General features: G+C 48.4%; 1 protein-coding gene across 4 annotated transcripts in view; it reads left to right on the forward strand.

Moving 5' to 3' along the window:
- The window catches only part of Mme (membrane metalloendopeptidase), an 80224-nt gene that overhangs the window by 54909 nt on the left and 5761 nt on the right, over positions 1-19554 (forward strand). For all 4 annotated transcript variants that reach the window (XM_047564785.1, XM_047564782.1, XM_047564784.1 and 1 more), the window contains exons 17-22: positions 8920-8978; positions 14018-14137; positions 15355-15488; positions 15590-15655; positions 18196-18291; positions 18597-18673. In XM_047564785.1, the coding sequence (XP_047420741.1) occupies positions 8920-8978; positions 14018-14137; positions 15355-15488; positions 15590-15655; positions 18196-18291; positions 18597-18673 (552 nt within the window). The remainder of the gene's footprint in view (positions 1-8919; positions 8979-14017; positions 14138-15354; positions 15489-15589; positions 15656-18195; positions 18292-18596; positions 18674-19554) is intronic.

Genomic DNA, 19554 nt, shown 5'->3' on the forward strand with positions numbered 1-19554 from the left:
AGGGGCTTCAGCGGCTCCTAGTGACGTCAGCGTACAAGCAGTGCTTCTGTCTCCACTTAATGGACACCTCTAACCTGTTTATCAGCGTACATGCTGTGCACCTGAATCCCCAGAGCTCCTCATGTGGCCCCTTTCTGCCCAGGCACCTGGGCCCTGGACAGAGGGCCTGTTCCTTCCTGGCACCTAGAACTTCTCAGCACCCGACATATACGAGGTCCTCAGTCTGAATCACCAACGGGTGAGCAAGGGAAGCCTAAGACACCAACTCGAGGCATGGGTCACTAGCCCAGGGACATGCCGGAGGGGTGTGGTCCCTGCACACGCTCCTTTGCCCTCTCGTGCATCCGTCGGTTTTCCTCCATCCGTGCATTCTGCTAATATTCTGGAATACTCAGTACCGTTGTCCCTGGGCCCTGGGAGATTCCAAGGGGAACCACAGCAGAAGGCAGACGTGATGAAATCAGCACTACCATAAGGAGGGTGTGTGCCCAGAAAGGTCCCCAGCGCCTGGTGCTGCTCGATGCAGACCTGTCACGTTCCCCGTAAACCCGTGCAGGCGGACAGAGCTGGCGCTGCCACGTAGGTGTGTTTCAGTCCCTGTGGGACCAAGGTGCCCTGAGAGATGGGCTGCCTCTTGCTGACTTCTGGGTTTGTGTTGGAGCAAATGTCGAGTCATCTGGTGCTCAAAAACAAGGCTGCCAGGTCAGAGCTGCGTAGATCCCAGGAAGGAAGACAGGAGGGTGGACAGGCGGGATGGTGGCCTGATGGAGTCTGCACTCCTGGGTCCAGAACCCTCAAACAGCCATCAGAAAGAACATGCCGGGTAAGTTGATCCCCTGAGAAGTTTCGCAGAAGCCTGAATATTACTATTTATTTAAAAATACATATACTAAGGTTTAATAGTTATTAACACTGTGAAGTGTCTACAGACAGATATCGGTAAAGTCTTTCTGGCTAAAATAACCTGCACCCCTAAGTTCAAGATTTTTTTTCATGATTTTAAAAATCGTTGAATTTCTGCTTGGCCTTTTCTTTTGAAGTCAGTAAGGTCGCCTCGACTCTGTAGTCGCCCGTGAAGCCGTTCATGCTGCTCCTTCCCTGGCGTCACCTGCGTTCATTTTCTCTGGGCCCTTCGCTCCGTGAGACAGATCGTCAAAAGCCAGAGCTGAGCCCAGTATTTTAATGAGTGTTGGTTTGGTGGCACGTGCGCTTCCGTAGTCTGGGGTCCTTTCCGGGAGGTGCTGCTAATCCCTTCTCGGGTCTTCTCTACCCTCCGCCCAGCTTCTCTCCTTTTCCGTCTCTGCCTGTACACTGAATACAGAAGTTCAGGACCCGGGCTGCTCACTGGAATCATCTGGGGAACGTGACAAGAAACCCACACTTCCTGCTCAGCCCCCCTAGGCTGTGAGTCCCCGGGTCTGCTCTGTGGCTGGGACCCAGGTGCTGAGACTCTTCAGTACCACCCTCCTCAGAGCAGGACGCTGGTTTCTTTCTGTGTCATTCTTGTTGATATTTAATTTTATGGGCTTTTTCACAAGATGATGGGTTTAATTTGACAAGCTAGTTTGAAATTTAGTTTTCTCTTCCAAAATAATCAGTAATACTCTGACAGGGAGTGTGGCGTGGCTCAGACCAGGCCTCTGGATGTAGTGCAGGTGCTCCTTATCCTTCTGTGGCTTCTAGCCAGGTGTCACAGGGGACAGGGGACCTCTCGTCTCACCATTGCCTGTGTCACTTTCTGGAGCAAGACATTTCTCATCACGTTCCAGAGTCATTTCGATTTTTTCTCAGTGTTCGTCACCATCACTGCATCTTTGGTTCCTTCTCACCTGCTGTCCCAGAGAAGTTTCGAAGGCATAGATGGAGGTGTGCTCCTTCCCGATGACCTTTCACTGCATCCCCGTGGCTGGCTTGTGCTGAGGGGATGCTTGCACAGGAGGCCCAAGGCCCCTGTACCACCCATGCCCCCTCCAGAGCCCTCCAGAGCCCTCCAGAGCCCCCTCGCCCGGCTGCCCAGGGCTCCAGCCACATGAACTCCTCCAAGCCACCCCTCTGGCCTCCCGCTCTGGGTCTCTCCCCTGGGACCGCCCCCACTGCCCTCCTTGCTAGCAGAAGCCTCCACCTGACTCCCCTCCCCTGCCAGCCTCCAGGCCCCCCTCGCGTGCAGCCGAGTCCACCTTGCCCAGCTTAGTCCAGGCGCCTGCAGATTCTGCTGCCTCAGGAGACTAACCTGTTGGAAGAAGAGGCCGTGCAGTTATGTCACCAGAGAGGGACACTGGTGAACTTGGCACACGTTCACCGACTGCACGAAGGATAAGAGCCATTGGTGATGACGCTGCGGGGCCACCTGAGCTGCCCTCCTTTCCCTCTGAGCTCTGCACCACCATGCCTGGTGAAGGGACAGCACCCCTTGGCTGCTTGGTCAGCAAATTCAGAACAACTGAAGCCCTCAGGAAGCCTACCGTGATTCTCCCAGGTGAACCCTCTGGCGGAAAGGCTCCCTTTGCCCGTGTGAGTGGCTGGCACCGCAGCAGACAGGGACTTAAAGTGTTAAAGTCAGTACAGTTTGTGAGCGCCCGGTGCGTGTTCCTCAAGTTATGTCAAGCGTGTCTTGTGGGGAGCCGGTGCCAGGTAGTAAAGAATCTCCAACACACCATGTTGTCGGGGAGAAAGTGCCGAGCTGGGGGCATCACATCCTCTGGCAGAATCGCTTGGTAATACGTCTAAAATCATTTACTTCTAGTAACAGGATCATGCACTTAGAACAAAAATAGGCCTCTAAAAGACATGCTCGAGGACAAAACAAAGGAGTCCCTCTTGTTCTTAGACTTGGTGCCGTGTTGTTAAGTCTCTCAGGACAGAGCTTCGCCCATACCCTGGTGGCAGGTGGCCCCAGTGTTTATGAATCATGACCCGTGAGCCCAGGAGTCGCCGTCCATGAACTACAAAGACTTATGACTTCATCGCTGCCTCTCTCCTGCTGTTATGTCTCAAAATAAAACTCAGGAACTTGGCAGCAGGTACTATGGTCAAAGCCCTGTGCCACCAGAGCAGAGGACAGAGCCAGAGAGGAGCTGCCCACCGCCCGGGAGCCTGCAGCCCCTGGAGGAGGCTGAGGAGGGAGCAGCAGCCCCAGGGAGGACGGTGTGGCTGGCCCGGCAGGGCTTTTAAGAGCACAGTTAGGCCTGCACGCTCCAGGGACGCTCTCGCTGGAAGCGGATGTCAGATTTAAGTCAATATGGAGGGGAACAAAGGAGGCCCACAAAACAGAACAGAAGTGGCTGTCTCCGCGCTGGCTTCGGGGTCTGGGCTACTGGATTCAGCCAGCCCTGAGGCACAGGCTGGCCGCCCGTGGGCGTTGGCTCTTCCTGAAAGGCCCCCAGCAGAAGTGCGAGCAGAGGGACGCCGGGGCTCAGCCACTGTGCTGGGTCACTCGTGCTCTGTGTCCCCGGTGGGACAGTGACTACTGGTGGCCTTTTGCAGGCCCCGTGGTGTCCTTATTTACAGAATGAGCGGCTTGCCCTGGACGGAGGCGCGCGCCTCAGCAGAAGGCCCGAGATGAGCCTCAGGCTGGACTTGAACCTGCTCCCGTGGCCACGTCCTCCCGGCTGGCTCACACTTGCCCTGCAGAGGTCCAGTCTGTAAGCCAGCAGTCTCCGCAGCCTGTTGGGGGCTGTAAGAAAAACATCATGTATCTGCAAAAACATTTTTTAATTAGCGCCCGAGAAAGGCTTTCTTGTTTTGTTTTCAGGGGGGAGAGGACCTGGGGAGGGAAGCCGAGTGGTTTCAAGGCTGAAGTTTTAGACAGTTTATTTTTAAATACACACTTCGTCCTCGAGCAGCCCGACCAGAAGGTCTTCCAACCCCCTTGTAAGTGGGAGGACTTTGCAGAGGAATTCTGGTCCTTTTCTCAGGATGTCCCTTGGGAGGACTGTGCTCAGGCTGCGGCTTCCGGCTGCCACCGCGCTGGGCCGTCTGCAGAGCAGCAGAGCCTCCCGGGTCACAGTACACCGAGGACCCCCTGACAGACCAAGGCCCAAACATTGGCTGGTGCCTGTGGAGTCCCAGTGCCCTTCCAGTCCTAGGGATCCCGTTACCCAAACCTGGAATGTCCCTTCCTGTCACCCTTTGAGTTACCATCGAATGAGCTAGACAGACCTTATGTCACGTTAGGTAAGTGCTAAGGGCTATGAGGGATGGAAGAGTTTTAATTCTTTCCTGGAAGTCCCCAGGATCACTTTAAATCAGGAGAAAAAGTAGCACAAAGAAAATCCTGACAGAAATGATCCACCCACCCAGGCGGCTCCGGAATTGGGCACTTCTCTGAACTTGGCCTACCACTTACCTACCGTGCTCCCAGAGGCCACGCTCGCACAGCAGAGGAAGTTGTCATCAGCGGCTCAGACGGTCGTGCCTGGTTGCCAAGCTTGGACCCACACACAAACGACTGATGATAGGAAGAAAAGCCACCTTTCTCACAAGAGTGACTCTGGCGTCAGCACCAGAGTGAATGTCCTGGCCTGAGACGCCTGCTGAGGCCCTGGGAGGGCAGAGTGCCAAAGCTGTGCCCTCTGCCTGGGCAGCTGTGGGACCAGCCCAGCGACGTTCTTTGGTTCCGCTGGGCTTCAGCCTTTAATTTGAAAGTCGCCTCTGGGGCTTGGGTGGTGCTCAGTGGTTAGAGCGTTTGCCGAGCGTGCTCAGGGGTCTCGGTTCAGGCCCAGCGCACACAGAAAAAAGTTGCATCAATGGAGCAGCGGAAAGCACATGCTGGGGAGTCCGCGTGGGCTGCGGGGCCAGCGGGCAGGCCTGAGTGGGATTCCTGCCTTGCACTTTGCTGAATGATCGCAGATGGCCTGTGGCTTGGGTCTTTTTCTCTGCAAATAGGGGTGAGTGGCTCTAATTTTGCCTCTCCTGGCACTTGTGCTGTGTCATACGGCTTGTGTAGCGAGGGTGCTGTTGTCATGATCTGTCACGGTGGGACTTCTAGAACGCCTTCAGGTGAGGTGGTGACCAGCACTGTCCTTGCCAGGGTGCGGAGGGTCAGAGGTGTGGAACAGTGGTGAGACAGGATCCTCTTCATCTGTCCAGAGGTCAACAAGAAAAGTGGCATCAGTGGTCAGAATACGATTTTGTGTGCATTGTAGACGAACAGACTTGACGGGAAGATGAGCAGGTTTGAATATTCTTTTCCCAGTTCTGTCTCTTAGTTTCTGTGCATATTTGGGGAGAGTTTAGTAACCACGCTGTGCCTGTTTCTACTCCTGCAAGTGACAGGTGGCATCTGTGCATGAGGATGATTCGCAAGATGGATGAAAGCAGGTAGAAACATTGCAGTCCGATGAGAGGGTATTGGTGAACGTGAAGGAGCACCATGATTACTGTGATTCAGGAGACTTCTCTGTCCCCCAGGGCACTTGAACAAGGCACAGAGAATCCGTGGCACTGCTGCCTCCGAAGGATGTGTCTTGTGACTCCTGGATGCTGATAGGCTGAGCGTTGGCAAGGGAAGGGGTGGCAGCAGCTCTGTGTCCTTCCTGGGTCTTGATGTTACACAAGAGTTGATGGAAGGAAGCAGTTTGTTCTGAGGACTTTGCAATCCAGGGAGCTGATCATATCCAGAAGGCTCAGGGCTCTGGCTCTTTCTGCTTTTCTTCCCTGCGATTAAAGTGATGTCCCTGTGCCTTCATTCCACCGCCACTTAGCTTCTTCAGGGCAATAAGAGAGATGGAGAAATGCTGGTCCCTCTCCCAGGTGGCTTTGGTGGCATCCCCACCCCATTAGCTTCAGGGCCTCGTGGCTTTTGGTGGCCCCACTGCGTTCTTCTGTTGAATGCTCCAAATAAGACTCCCGGCAAAAGTCACATCTCAGGAAGTAAAAATCAGGTTTCTTCCCGAGTTTCCACTTGGCAGCCCACCCCCACCACCACTCTCACGCGCTCCCGGGCGAGAACCGCACCAACAGGCGCCCTGCCAGGTGACCCCGCTCGGCGGAGGTCTGGAGACCCTGCTGGTGAGCAGCGCTGTCCCCTGCTGTGCCCGAGGTCACCATTCGATGTCCTCTTCCACGCTGTGCTACCTGCATAGTCCAGGTTGTCTGCACTTCCTGAGGGAAACCTTCTCCACGTATGGAGATGCGTCCAACTCAAAAGCATGTCCTTGTCATTGTGTCGCCACTTAATTTGAAAAGTACTTTCCTTGCCCTGTTAATTTAGCGTTCGTATTAACAGCCAGGTCATTCCTGGGGGCTGGGTGTCAGGCATGGGGTCTGTAGCTCCCGTCACCCCCTTGTTTAAGATGTGACCATCTGGACTTCACGTTCTGAATGTCACCAGGGACAATGTGCCTGTGCTCCAGGCTCTGCCTAACTCCCCAGGGTGGCCTGAGGCGCATCCGGAAGACCTGGAAGAAGACGAGCAGGTGCTCACACCAGCACTCTGCAAACCCACCAGTGGATTCTGATTTTATTTGAGTGTGGCATGGCCATAAATAGCTACCTATTTTCTCGAAGGTATAATTCACAGTGGACATTTTAATATGTAAAACTCTCCCTGCTGGAAAGTTACAGACATTAATCAAAATGCAATCTCCAGCGCCTCAACAAAATGTAACAGAAAAGCAAAACCCTCCAGAACAAAAGGTCTGGCGCTTATTTTTACACAAGCAGTAAACACGGTGAGTCACGTCCTAGGCACCACATTCATCTGGGTCCTGCTTTTGAGGTCTGTTGTCTGATTCTTCCTCGCTGTAATAACACTAAATTTTAACACAGTTGCAATTGGTGCTTTTCCCTGTTTCACTATTAGGAATTTTCCCTGTTCAGAGCCAAACAATTTGCAGTTTATTTGTAATTACCCATAAAAATCCACGCAGAGTTTGCTGTCCCTGAATCAGAGGCTCCACACTGAGAAACAATCCTGAATCTACCAAGACCAGGAAACATGTAATATTAACCTTATAGCAGTTAAAGTTTTCATAATTTTAACTGTTGATACATGAATTTTGCTGCCGGGTTTGCTGTCCGCGGATGGAGGACACATAAGGAAGAGCTTTTTCAGGTCCTACGCAGAAGGCTCTGTTTTCTCAGGAGCACATTTTCCATTTGGAGCCTCGTGCCAGCTGCTAGGAGCCACATTTGAACCTGAATGATAGCACCTGTGTCACCCACATGGACATAGGCTTAGTGTATAATTCTTCCTGATCGCGATTTTTGTTTATGCACATATTTTCTTTTATAGTATTTGTAAATCACAAAAACGAAACCTTCGTGTTCTATGGCTTTTGCTTTCTCGGTTTTAGTCCAGCATCCCTGGGTTTACAAACACAGGACACGTTTCTCTTGTGAGTCACCACGAATCGTGTGGGAAGCAAGTGGAGTGTTATTAAAATAAATACAATTATATTCTCGTAATCATCAACCTGCAAGGAATATTAAAGTGTTGATGACACAGCTGTGAGGACATTAGGGAGGACTGGTGAATCTAGCGTCCCGTCTGTTAAAAATGCTGTTCTCTAATTAAAACAGCAATAGTAACTAAGGGAGAAACACAGACCAGCCATGCGCCCCACCCCTGAGCTGACTGTCTTCCCAAGGACGAGTTCACGGAAGGTGAACTGGACAGGATAAATAAGAAGTCCTGCATCTTTCGTCCTGTGATTGCAGACAAATCCCAGACTGGGGACGCACCAGACAGTTGTTCTGTATGTGGCCCTGCCATCAGGAGATCAGAATAGTACTCAGTCTGACCTCCACAGTACTCACTGACAGTGGGACCCAGGTGCTGATTTGGTGCTGCTGACCTGGGAAGGTGACTCTGGGAACAGTTGGTTTACCTTCCTTGTGCAGATTACTGTAATCTTGTGAGCAAAGGGTAATAATTTTCATACTAAATGTTGCCCTGAACATAGAATAAGCACAGCAAGGCCATTAGATAATGGTATATGACTGTCCTGTGGGCTGATGGCAAAGAGGTTATCTGAAGTCCAGCAGTGTGCATTTTCTAGTGAATATATTTGTAATAGTCTATTAAAATGGAATGATTCCTATTGCACACAGTGCTTAGCACAATTATGGATATATATCTTTCATAACATCTGAGCAGAAAGATGTGAGACATTAGCTCTTATCCTTCAGTCCTCAAATTATAATTGGGAGCATTTTTTGCGTTTTCTGATTCAATCTTTTATTCCATTTTTTATTATAGTTATTTGTGCATTATTCTCATCTCAGCTAAACTCTCCTGCAGTCAGAGACTGTATTTTACAAAATCTCTTGATTCTCTGCAGAGCCTAAATCATGGTACAGACAGACAGATGACCCTACCTAAGAACCACCTGGGTTTCACTTTAGCGTCAAAGATGTCTGTCTGCTCAATTAGTTAGATTGTTGCATTTAAAAAAAAAAAAAAGTTTTAAAAGACCACAATTAAAGATGCATTGTCCCAAGCTAACTACCTGAGATATCTTAGCTCCCAAAAAGGCTCTTTGTAAATTAGAATTTTTAGACATTTAGATACTTAAATCTGAAGCTTAATGACCCGTCATTCAGTATTTTGTCAACTGTTCCAGAATTGTTGGCACAGTTATTTAGTATTAGCAAAGTAAAGTGAACACATTTTGATATCATCTTAGCCCACTGCAGTTTCTGAACATTCAGACACGCTGCCATGGGTTTTGTTCTGTCCCATACCTCCGTAAAAAACCATGCAAGTGAAGTAACATCACAGACCTGGATAGATGCTGAATTTTTAGGAAATAGAAATACTTTCCAAGGAGCTCTGACCTGGTGAGCTCATTTTAGTTTGCTTATCATATTTCAAACACAAAGTTCGCATTCCTCTAAGAATGGTAATATTTAATCATGGTGAGCAGATGCAGTCGGATAATGTATCACCTTTTGTAACCACTTCTGTATCTTCTCTAGGTGGTTAAGCGGAGCTGCTGTGGTCAATGCCTTTTATTCTTCAGGCAGAAACCAAATAGGTAAGGTGTTGTTCTTACGTAACATGTTAACATTTTTCCACTGTTCGCAGCCTACGGCGCTCACATGGATGATGTATAATGCCCCAAAGCCACAGCCCAGGCTGACTTTTTGGTGGGTTTTTTTCTTTTTCTTTTCTTTCTTTCTTTTTCTTTTTTTTAAATCAAGGATTGAACTTGGGGCCCTCAACCACTGAGCCACATCCCCAGCCCTATTTTGTATTTTATTTAAAGACAGGATCTCACTGAGTTGCTTAGCTCCTCACTTCTGCTGAGACTGGCTTTGAACTCGAGATCCTCCTGCCTCAGCCTCCCGAGCCCCTGGTTTATTGAATATACTTCTTGAAAGTAGATGTATCTATGCACCTTTTTTCACTAGAATGGCGAAAATTTAAAGTAGTACAAATCACATTAAGTCGTTCTGGTTTTTTGTTACAGTGTTCCCATTTATAGCTAAACAGTTTATCTGATCTCTAAGTAGTTTTTATTTAATTTCTAAGTACTTTTAAAATAGCCTTTAAATATTTATCTCTGTAAGGTCGTACTGCTTTCAGACTTCTGAGAATCAGCATGTTGAAGTGGCTGCAGTTCCGGGAGCCACTTTTTACAGACCCGGGTCTCCTGGTCATTCCGTATGCCGGCTCAGGTGGAAATGGTCACCATCTATGTCATCTTCCTTCCAAAAGCCCTGGGGGAGCTCGGACAGTTAAAATCTCAATTGTATTAGGTTGAACCATGTGGAATTGTAGTTACCTACCCACTTTTCATCAGAAAAGAAAAAACTACATTGATTATGCCTTTCCCATTTGCCTTTAAGCCTAGGAAGAAATACGTTAGGAAGTTATCGACCTTTATTCTAGTATTTTTATGGTTTCTATTTTTAGAATAAAATTTGAATACATCTGGAATTTACTTTGGCGGATGACATGAAAATGAATTCTATAACATAATGAGAAAGGATGGTCTTTACATAACATAAAGATAAAAAGGAAGATGTGTACACTGGAAGTTAAAATCAGTTGGCTCCGAGTCTGGGCTAATCTGTTTTCCAGATAGAGAAATGATGGGCAAACCCAGACCCAACCTGCTTAACATTCAACTACCCAGAATCCTGGCAGTCAGTCCTGGGGAATGTATTTCTGGAGACCTGTCAGGACTTTTCTTACAAATGCCTTTATCTCTGGAGCATCTTCTCTTTGAAGATCTTTTTTTTAAGTGCCTTTGGGGATTGAACCCATGGTGCTTGCTAAGCACACGCTGTACCACTGAGCTGCTTTCCCCGGCCCCTGAAGACCTCTTTTCCATTATATTCTGTACTGTCAGCCTAAGATCTAGTCCATCCTCCACTGAAACCCAGAGAGCATGGATAGTTTACAGTGTCATCACAAAGCAAGGTGAAGCAACCAGACCCTTACTCCACACTGGGGCAGAGAAAGGGGTATAACCTCATTGCATTGCACTCAGGGAACACTCCAGACCCAGTGGTGATTCATCCTGAAGGAGAGGAGCCAGGCAGACCCTGTAGGACCACTCTGGCTTGGCCATGCCTCGGCCCTTCTCCAGACCCCATCAGGACAGCAATCTGCACCACCGAATTACCCCAAGTCCCCAGAGTCTCAGAATGGGTTCATTCCCAAGACTGCCTATTCAGAGAATGTTTGCATTTTGAGTTTAGTGTCCTCAAACCAAATAAGCAGACAGCCAAAGGAAAGAGAGAGTGAAGGGGCCTGATGTTTCACAAAGTAGTTGGTTATCTTCTGGAAAATCTAGAGTTGGCCATGCATTCTTAATTCATAAGGAAGACCTTTTGTAAAATTGTCAAGATAAACTCATCTGATGAAACTACGAATCAAAAATGTTAAGCCCTTTACAAATGCTCATCTTCTAATAACAGCAGAGAAGGGGAAAGTGTCAGTCAGGAGCAGGTAGCTTTGAGAGGTGCACTTTTCCCTTTAGGGATTTATTAAAATTTTTAAAGTGAGGAATCTTGACAAAAAATGAGTGCACGTTCGTCTCTCTTCCTCCTTGAAACAGGAGTGTGTGTGGATGCACATCTACCTACCCACGCACCTCTGCACCAGCCTCTTAAGGGGTGTGATGCGATGTCCCCCTCAGGGTCAGCACTGATGCCGAGTGTGTGCCACGTAGTGACCCCCCCATCAGATTCCACGTGGTTCTCCCGGGGTGTGTTGTCTTATGTTGTCATATTGAAACATGCTCTTTCCTGGTCAGGTAGGGAGTTGCTCACTCGGCTGCTGGTTTCTACTTTCCGTTGACCCCCACCTTTCGTTAGAACTCCCAACCCTCAGGCACCTCCGCTTCACATCCCGAGAGTCAGTTTCCAGGACGGGAAGGCACAGTGAGCGCTGGCTCCAGCGCTCCCTTCCAGCACACCTGCTTCCTGGAGCCTGGAATCCTCCCACACGGCGCCCTTAGGAAAGCTCACATGAGTCCTTTGTCAAGCGCTTCTCTATAAATTCCAGGCACTCGTCAGTCATCATTCTGAACTTAAAATCTTGCTCAAGGAAATGATCAAGTCACAACAAGATACTGTTGTGTTCTCCTTCCGCATTAAAACCGAATCAAGCTGGGCGAGGTGGTGCACACCTGTAATCCCGCAGCTCGGAGGGTGAGGCAGGAGGATCGCGAGCTCAAAGCCCACTTTAGCAATTTAGTAAAGCAACTTAGGGAGACCCTGTCTCAAAATAAAAAATAAAAGGTCTGGAGAAGTGACTCTGTGGTTAAGTGCCCTGGTTCAAAAGCTGGGACCAAAAAAAAAAAAAATTACCTGATTGCAAACTTTATATGAAATATTCTAAAATTGAATTGTCTACAGCCTCAGAAAAATAAACCAGGGAAGTTACGAAGGCAGGGGTCATGGGGCTGATAAGAGGGCAGAGGAAACCCACTCGTTTGTTTCATGGACCGTGACTTGCTTAAATGATTAACTTGTTGACAGTCACAAACGTAAAAAAGCACAACTGAGCAGTTGCTGGTAAACAACAGTGGTGAGGTTCACTAGCAGCAGCGATAAGGCCAGTTGGGAAAATCCTCATTACGGTGATTTGGCTGACAGAGTAAAAGGGGAGGTCATAATTTGCAGAGTTGAACTTGGAGACTAGTATTTAATAGGAGCCATAAAAATCTTATCTCTTGCCTGAAGAATGACATCGAAGGGTCCAATTAAGTCAGCAGGATCTTTAGTTAATGTTTAGTCTTGAGAGCACGTTTCATAAGAGCATTTTATATAATGGGTGGATGTTAATCAAAGTACATAGTGTGGGAGATAGTGTTCACTTTAAGTTAATAAAGTACTGCACATAATTTTTAGACTTTAAGCTAAAAATAACTTCTTGGCACTGTTTAGCTCAGGCAGTTACACGTGAGGTATAACTTTCATCAAAACTCTCCAAGGACAAAAGTTTTTTTTTTATTATTTTGCCATTTGAATGTGATGGCAACTTCTCAATTTTTTAAGGGTCTGGGGAGCAATTAAATTGTTCAGGGTGTTTACAAAGTTTCCTCCGTAAATACCTAATATTTGTCTCTGAAATCCATGCAAGGTTAGGTCATATGCAGCCTACCTACAAGACAAGAAACACTCACTGCCCATGTGAAGCAAGTTCCTTACGGTCACGGCCCCTCGTGGACTCTTGATGTACCACGTGGCAATGGTCCAGGGCTTTGCCCATAACAGGTGTTGACGCTAAAGATTTTTTTTCAATTATAGAACATAATGTTTCAGTTACAACATGAAAGACAAAATTACGAAACTGTAAGCATTCATTTTAATTCATTTCTGAGGTCAAAGATCAACCACCTCTAAATAGCATTGTCCCAAAGCAATGATCTCTTTTGTTTAACACAGGGAATGCTCTCCCAGGGAAGAGAATAAAAACACCTTATGAGCTCATTTCACAGCGGTGACGGTGTCATGGGGAACCTCCATATAACGGGGTCATAGAGAGGGCAGTGCAGGAAGAGGAGGGACATGGAGGAGCAGGAGGTGATGACAGAGCCAAGTCCAGTGTTTAGTTGCTGAGCAATGGCGAGTCTCCTAAGGTGTCTCTGCAGCAGAGACGCCAAGAGCAGGGCTGCACTTCGATTAGGAGGCTACATTGGAATCAGAGCAGATCCCCAAGGGTGAAAGGGGAAATGGGAAGGCATATCAGGAAATGCACAGTTCTGAGGCCAGCGGCAGTAGGTCCACCAGAGATCAAGGATGGATGCTGCTGGGAGGGAGGGAAGGTGCAGTCCCAGGCTCTGTGTCCCAGTGCAGAAGGTCAGCAAGGTGGACTCAGGTCACCTGCTGAGCTTCCAGGACCTCTGAGTCCTGATTAACATCGTTGGTCATTTATGCACGCATCTCGGACTGTTCACTCATTCCGCATGCCTCCTGAGCTCTCCCTCTGTTCTGGGCAGTGTTCTGGTTGCAGGCTCTGAGATGATGGACCAGAGAGCAATCTGAGCAACTATGTACAGACACACAGATCTCTGCCCCCAGAATGCTGGAAGTTGAGGTGGGGCAGCTAGGAAGAGGAAGGACCCAACCACAAACAGAGAAATACTATAGGTGCCTTGAGGAAAATAAAATAAGGTCATGTGATGGAGAGACACCTTTGATCCAGTGAGTGTTTATCCAAGATGCTGCTGTAGATGGACACATTTTTAGGGATAACATCGAAAGTACTGTGTTACTGAGTAACTATTTCTTCCAGGTTTTTACAAGGGGAAAAGGATCTTCTAAATGTAGATTACAAATTTTCCTTGTCCAAAACTCCTTACAGCAAAAAACAATCTTAAAAGAGATGATAAAATGAATCGCCATGAATAAATCATAGATTATGGTGCCGCTCCGGGCTGATCTCTTTGTTGCCATCGGTGATAAAAGGCTTGCATTTGTTCGTGCCACAGCAGATCTTTATATCCCTGAGACCGGCACAGTGGTAGCGGGTTCATAAGCAGGAGGCCAGCCAGGCCCAGGCCTGGTGTCATAGGACAGGTGACGCCACAGTGACCTCCAACCAGCTTCTCTCTTCTAGTCTTCCCAGCGGGGATTCTGCAGCCGCCCTTCTTCAGTGCCCACCAGCCCAACTCGCTGAACTACGGGGGCATCGGCATGGTCATCGGACACGAAATCACCCATGGCTTCGATGACAATGGTAAAAGCTGGCTGGTATACTCCCTTGGCTGAGCTACGTCCCCGTAAATCTGATGATGAGCTGTGATCACTGAGCAACAGAGAACTCGCTTATTCGTCAGTGTATCATTGCCCTGAGTTTGGTCATACTTTCAGGTTCCCTTTAGTGTTGCTTGAGGCGAGCACAAAATGTCGAGTCGTTTGGAGTGGCGAGGGGTGCCGGACACTCTGAGTGGAGCTGAATTCACGCTGGGACGGGGCCGGCACCCGTCGGCACAGCAGCAGTGTGGGTCTTCTCCCGAGGGCACAGTTATCACAGAGGGCAGGGTCCATGTCTTAAAAAGAGAAATAAAATCTCAAGACATCACCTGTCCAGGTGCCCCTAAGACTATTAAGCTGTTGTCACTTGGGGACTTTTTTTTAGGTCTTATACCTACTGCACAGTTCAGGCCCTTGCAAACAGTAGGCACTTAAGTACCCTGAATGGCGAAGCAGGTTTAGAGTTTCAGGAAAAGCTGAGAAGAACAGAGGTTTGTAAAGAAGTGAGAGTTGAAAGTATAACAAGATTACTTCACAAGTGGAAGGACAGTAGGAAGGGAAAATAGCAAGAAAATAAGCATCAGCTAGACCCAACTTTAGAGAGCCAGGGAGGGGAGGAGACAGGAAAGGTGCAGTGTTTAAAAAGCTCTGCTAAGTGAGGAACAGGCAGAGTCTTTGTGGGGGTGGAATAGTGGGGCTCCCAAGCCCTTGTCCTGCTGACAGATGAAAAATTGATCAAGTTCAGTGTCAAGACACGAGCTGCAAGTGTGGTCGGAGCTCAGAAAGGGGAAAGTCAGTGTGGTCGAGGCTTGGCAGGCAAGCTCTGGGAGAAGGAGGAGACTCCTGGTGTGCTCAGAGGAGAGGGCACCCGGGAGCCAGGGCACCTGTGAGGACCTGGGACCATGACAGGTGCCAGAATAAACAAACAGCAACGTAGCAGGTGCGATAGACTCCGTCCAGTAGCCGATCTGGTGGCCTCCTCTGAGAGAGCAAGAGCCCAGGGGTGAGGTTGAGTCAACACGGGTGCAGGGGTGCAGCAGGTGCCGGCAGCTGGGCCTCACCCGCCCTGCGAGGACCACAGCTTCTCTCCTGTCAGCCCAGTGTTCTCCACACCACCACGTCTCAGTCCCTGTGCAGTAAGGACATCTCATAGCAACTCTTGTAATGAGTTTCCATTTTACTTCAATGAATGTGCTGCAGGCAGGAATTTTAACAAGGACGGCGATCTCGTTGACTGGTGGACTCAGCAGTCTGCGAACAACTTTAAAGAGCAGTCCCAGTGCATGGTGCACCAGTACGGGAACTTCTCCTGGGACCTGGCCGGCGGGCAGCACGTACGTCCCCCGCATTCTTCCGAAGAGCTTCAGTGTGTTCATCACAAGCCGCTGCCGGCTTTTCATAGCCTTCCTAACAAAGGATCTTTAATTTTTTACAGGTCAATGGACTTAATACACTGGGAGAAAACATTGCGGATAACGGAGGGATCGGCCAGGCCTACAGAGTGAGTGATGGTGTTCTTTCTCTTTGACGATGGAAGTGTTTCTCATGTTTAGTCACTTATATTGAGGTTTCTGCAAAAGGTATGTGTAATGTGAACAGGAAATGAGGAATCAAATGAGAAGCATGCAGGGAGCAAGGGGGACTCTGGCTGGCCCCAGGGTCAGCAGGGTTGATGTGACAGAGCTGAACACCACGCTCCTCGGTTCCCAAAGGCCAAGGAGCCAAGGAAGCACGCTGCCCGTCTCCAGTGCCACAGCGAGGGTTGGGGTGGCGTGGGTCCAGGGTGTGGCCTTGACGTTGGCCAACTGTCCCCAAGGCAGCATCCCAGGAATCACAGCTCCCTTCCGTCCCTTCCTGCCTTCGACAAGTAGTCCTTGAAAGCTGTGCGTTGGATTTGGCGCCAGCCAGGGACTGGAGATACAGCCACACACCCTCCATCATGATCTGAGTCAGAACTGAAGGGCGGCCCAGGGACCACCATGGGCACAGAGGACATGCATAGGGGTTTTCACAAAAGGGTGGAGGAAAGGTGCCTGTGGAGGCCACCAGGAGGAGCCAGGCTGATTCTGAGTGCTTCTCCCAACCCCAAAGGAGCCCACGCCATAGGGAGTGAGCGGAGGGAGTGAGCAGAGGGACGTAGAACCAGGCTTCTCAAAACCAAGGGTGGACACGGCCTTCCTGGACTGGAGGAGGATGCAGGGTTACTTGTGGGCAGAGAAACGTTGGGCTGGAGGTAGGAGGAGACCCTGTGACTGTCAGAGCAGTGTGCAGGGTGCTGGAGGACCTGCAGTCAGCAGTGACCACGGGTGACCAGAGTCCAAGGCCTGGAAGATTAAGCCAGCTGAGGGCCCCGAGCAGGGAGTCCCTGCACATTCCTAGGGGACAGAGGACTGCTGCTGCTTTAGAATGCTGGCTAATGTATTTTTGTTTGTTTGTTTGTTTGTTTGTTTACTGGATGCCAGATGTTGTGTATTTTACCTCTTAGGGTGTTGAATATTTTTTGTTTTTCTATAAACATCTGTGAGCTTTATTGCAGGATGTAGTTAAATTCTGTTTTGGCCCTTGGTTTTGCTTTTACAACACGCAGGTGACACTAGCACAGTGCTCAGTCTGGGGACAGTTAGTCCCCCTGCTGGGTAGAGCCCTGCTGTGAATCCTGGCGCTTCCCACTATCCCATGAGCACCAGGCGCTGCTGCCTCTAAGCCTTTGGCTTTCCTGGCTCTGAGTAGCTCACACACACATCTCGGATCTCAGTAGAGCTCTTCAGGGTGACTCTCTGCAACCTTGAAATCCTCTCTCTTCAGTGTTCTGCTCCTGCTGTCTCCAGACTGTCAGCTGCCCCTGCACTCAGAGTGCCTGTGCTGTGGCCTGCACTCATGGGACAAAGGGAGAGGGCAGCCACATGAGCACTTTGTTCCTTTTCCATCTCTCGGGGACCACTGTCCTTTTTGCCTGACGCTCAGTGATATGCAAATCGCCATTTCACATAGTGTGTCTGACACATGGTCATTTCAGTGGGCAGGCAAATCCAGCCCCTGCCACCCCCTCTTGGCTGGAAGTGGCAGGCCTTTGCAGTCTTCTGGTGGTGATTTCAACATGCAGCCAGTCTGAGAATCTTCTGCTCTAAAACTTCAATCCCAGTTTGGGTTGGTGGTCATCCCACCCAGCTCCTCACGCAGCACCAGGACAAAATTATAATAATGAGGCAAATAACAGTTGTGCAGATCACTTATTATACTTTGGATATGTGAGTTCTTTATATGAATGCCTTGCCCCTCTGCTGATCGTGAGCTCCCAGAAAAGGAGCTTTCCCCCAACCCGCAGCCCCAGAGTCTTTACCTAGAGGCTCAGAAACTCTGTTGATGGTGAATAGAGAGAATGGACTGTATTGCTACTTAATCACCTTCCTTTGTAAGAGAAAGCAACACATCTCCACATTTGTTGTCAACCCCTTTCTGAAATAAATTCAATAGAGGAAAACTGCATTTTTTTCAAAATTATCCATAAATCCTCAAAGATTAAGAATATTTTCTGACATTTAAGTCCCCTAAATTCCTTCTTCTTAACATAATTGAGTTTCAGTCTATTTTATTCTCTCTTTTTGGAGCCAGAATAGTTGCTTAGATTCTCTAGATTCATAGGATCCTGGGCCTCTAAGGGGCTTAGAAGACTCCCTTGAGTTTTGGCAAGAAACACTCAGATAAGTCCAGTGTGTGTATGTTTTGCCAAGGGAAGTAGCTAAGCTAAATATAGCAGCTGCAGATGACTCCCTTGGCAACCCACCCCTCTTGCCGGCGAGGCCTACCCATGCTCTATAGAACCACACGTAGGTACATTTTCCCCACTTATTTAAGTCATCCATTAATTCAGCCAGCATTTATTGATCATTGCCCTTGTAGGAAATATCTGTAGATTGCCATCTACAGGTATTGGGGAGATTTCCATATAAAAGGTAAAACTACCTGTTGACATGGTCTTTTGAATAGGTTTATGTATAAATTTAGAAATTGTAAACATGTTTCTATTTTACTATGACCCAGGCCTATCAGAATTATGTTAAAAAGAATGGCGAAGAAAAGTTGCTTCCCGGACTTGACCTGAATCACAGACAACTGTTCTTCTTGAACTTTGCCCAGGTATCGCCCCCTTCTTGACTGATCCACATGAAAACCCTTCCGAAGTGTAATTTCACAGTAAGTTAGACATGGCATGCTGAGTTGTCTTGTTTTAATCACTCATGGCAGAACATTTGACGGCACTAACTTCCATTGTTTATGACAGATTGTCAGGTCATATTCGTGATAAATAAATGTTTTCCTGGTTGCCCTTCGTTAAACATTCCCTGAGGAGTGAATAGTGGAGGGCTGCAGAGATCCTCATTGGTTTTGCTTTCCCCCGCCTTCCTGAGCACATTGCCTGCTTTTTCTACTCCTGTCTCCAGGTGTGGTGTGGGACCTACAGGCCAGAGTACGCGGTCAACTCCATTAAAACAGACGTGCACAGTCCGGGCAATTTCAGGTACGTGGGCTTAAACTGCTGTCCGGCGATCCAATGCCGGTTCCACTGCTTCTCAGTTGGAATTTGGCTTCTTCCAACTCTGGTTCTGTAAAGCTTGGAAACCCAATGCTTCTGTGTGTCAGGGTGAGGTTTACATGAGCATCCTGGCCACTCCTTTCTTCAGAATGCACATGACCTCTGCTCAGTGCAAAATCTAAAGATTTTGTAGAGTGGTTGGAAATGAAGTTTGAGAACAGAAGGGAGCTAATGGGCTAAATTTGAAAAACCCAGCTTCATATCTATGGGAACCCCCTAGATCTTTCACTGCTGGAGGAAGCAGGTTCTTTTTATGAAGTAATGAGGTGGCACATTTGGACATTGAAGATCTCCCTTGATGTGTTCTAGAACCTTCCTTGCTGATGTCATCACCTTGGCAACTCTGAACACCCATTCACTCAGCAGGCCTCACTCTGCGCCTGTGTGATGTAGCCACATCTGTCCTGCTAATAAGTCAGATTAACCGCTTTATGGGTAGGGAGCAAAAAATGTCACTGGATCAATTCCCGTTATGTTTTACCCATGAAACTCTTAGTTTTCATTTTTAGAAGTTTTTATTTTCCTTATGGAAGTCTCAAATCCAACACTGAGAATACCAGAGAACATTCACACAAAGCACTGTGCCGTCTGGTCTGTCAAAGCTTTGCCCTGTGTGTCCTATGAATTAAACCAGGGCTCTGTAAAGACCCCAGCGGAGTTAAGCAGTATGACTGTAATACTTTGTGAATCCACAGAGTACTACTTTGTGAATCCTCATTCAGAGAATGAGGGTGCCGAGTAATTTTGCACTAGGTAAAGATTTGACTCCAAAGAATTAACATTTTTATCTGAACCACTGGGTGAAG

Source organism: Sciurus carolinensis, chromosome 9 (assembly GCF_902686445.1).
Source record: "Sciurus carolinensis chromosome 9, mSciCar1.2, whole genome shotgun sequence".
Taxonomy (NCBI): domain Eukaryota; kingdom Metazoa; phylum Chordata; class Mammalia; order Rodentia; family Sciuridae; genus Sciurus; species Sciurus carolinensis.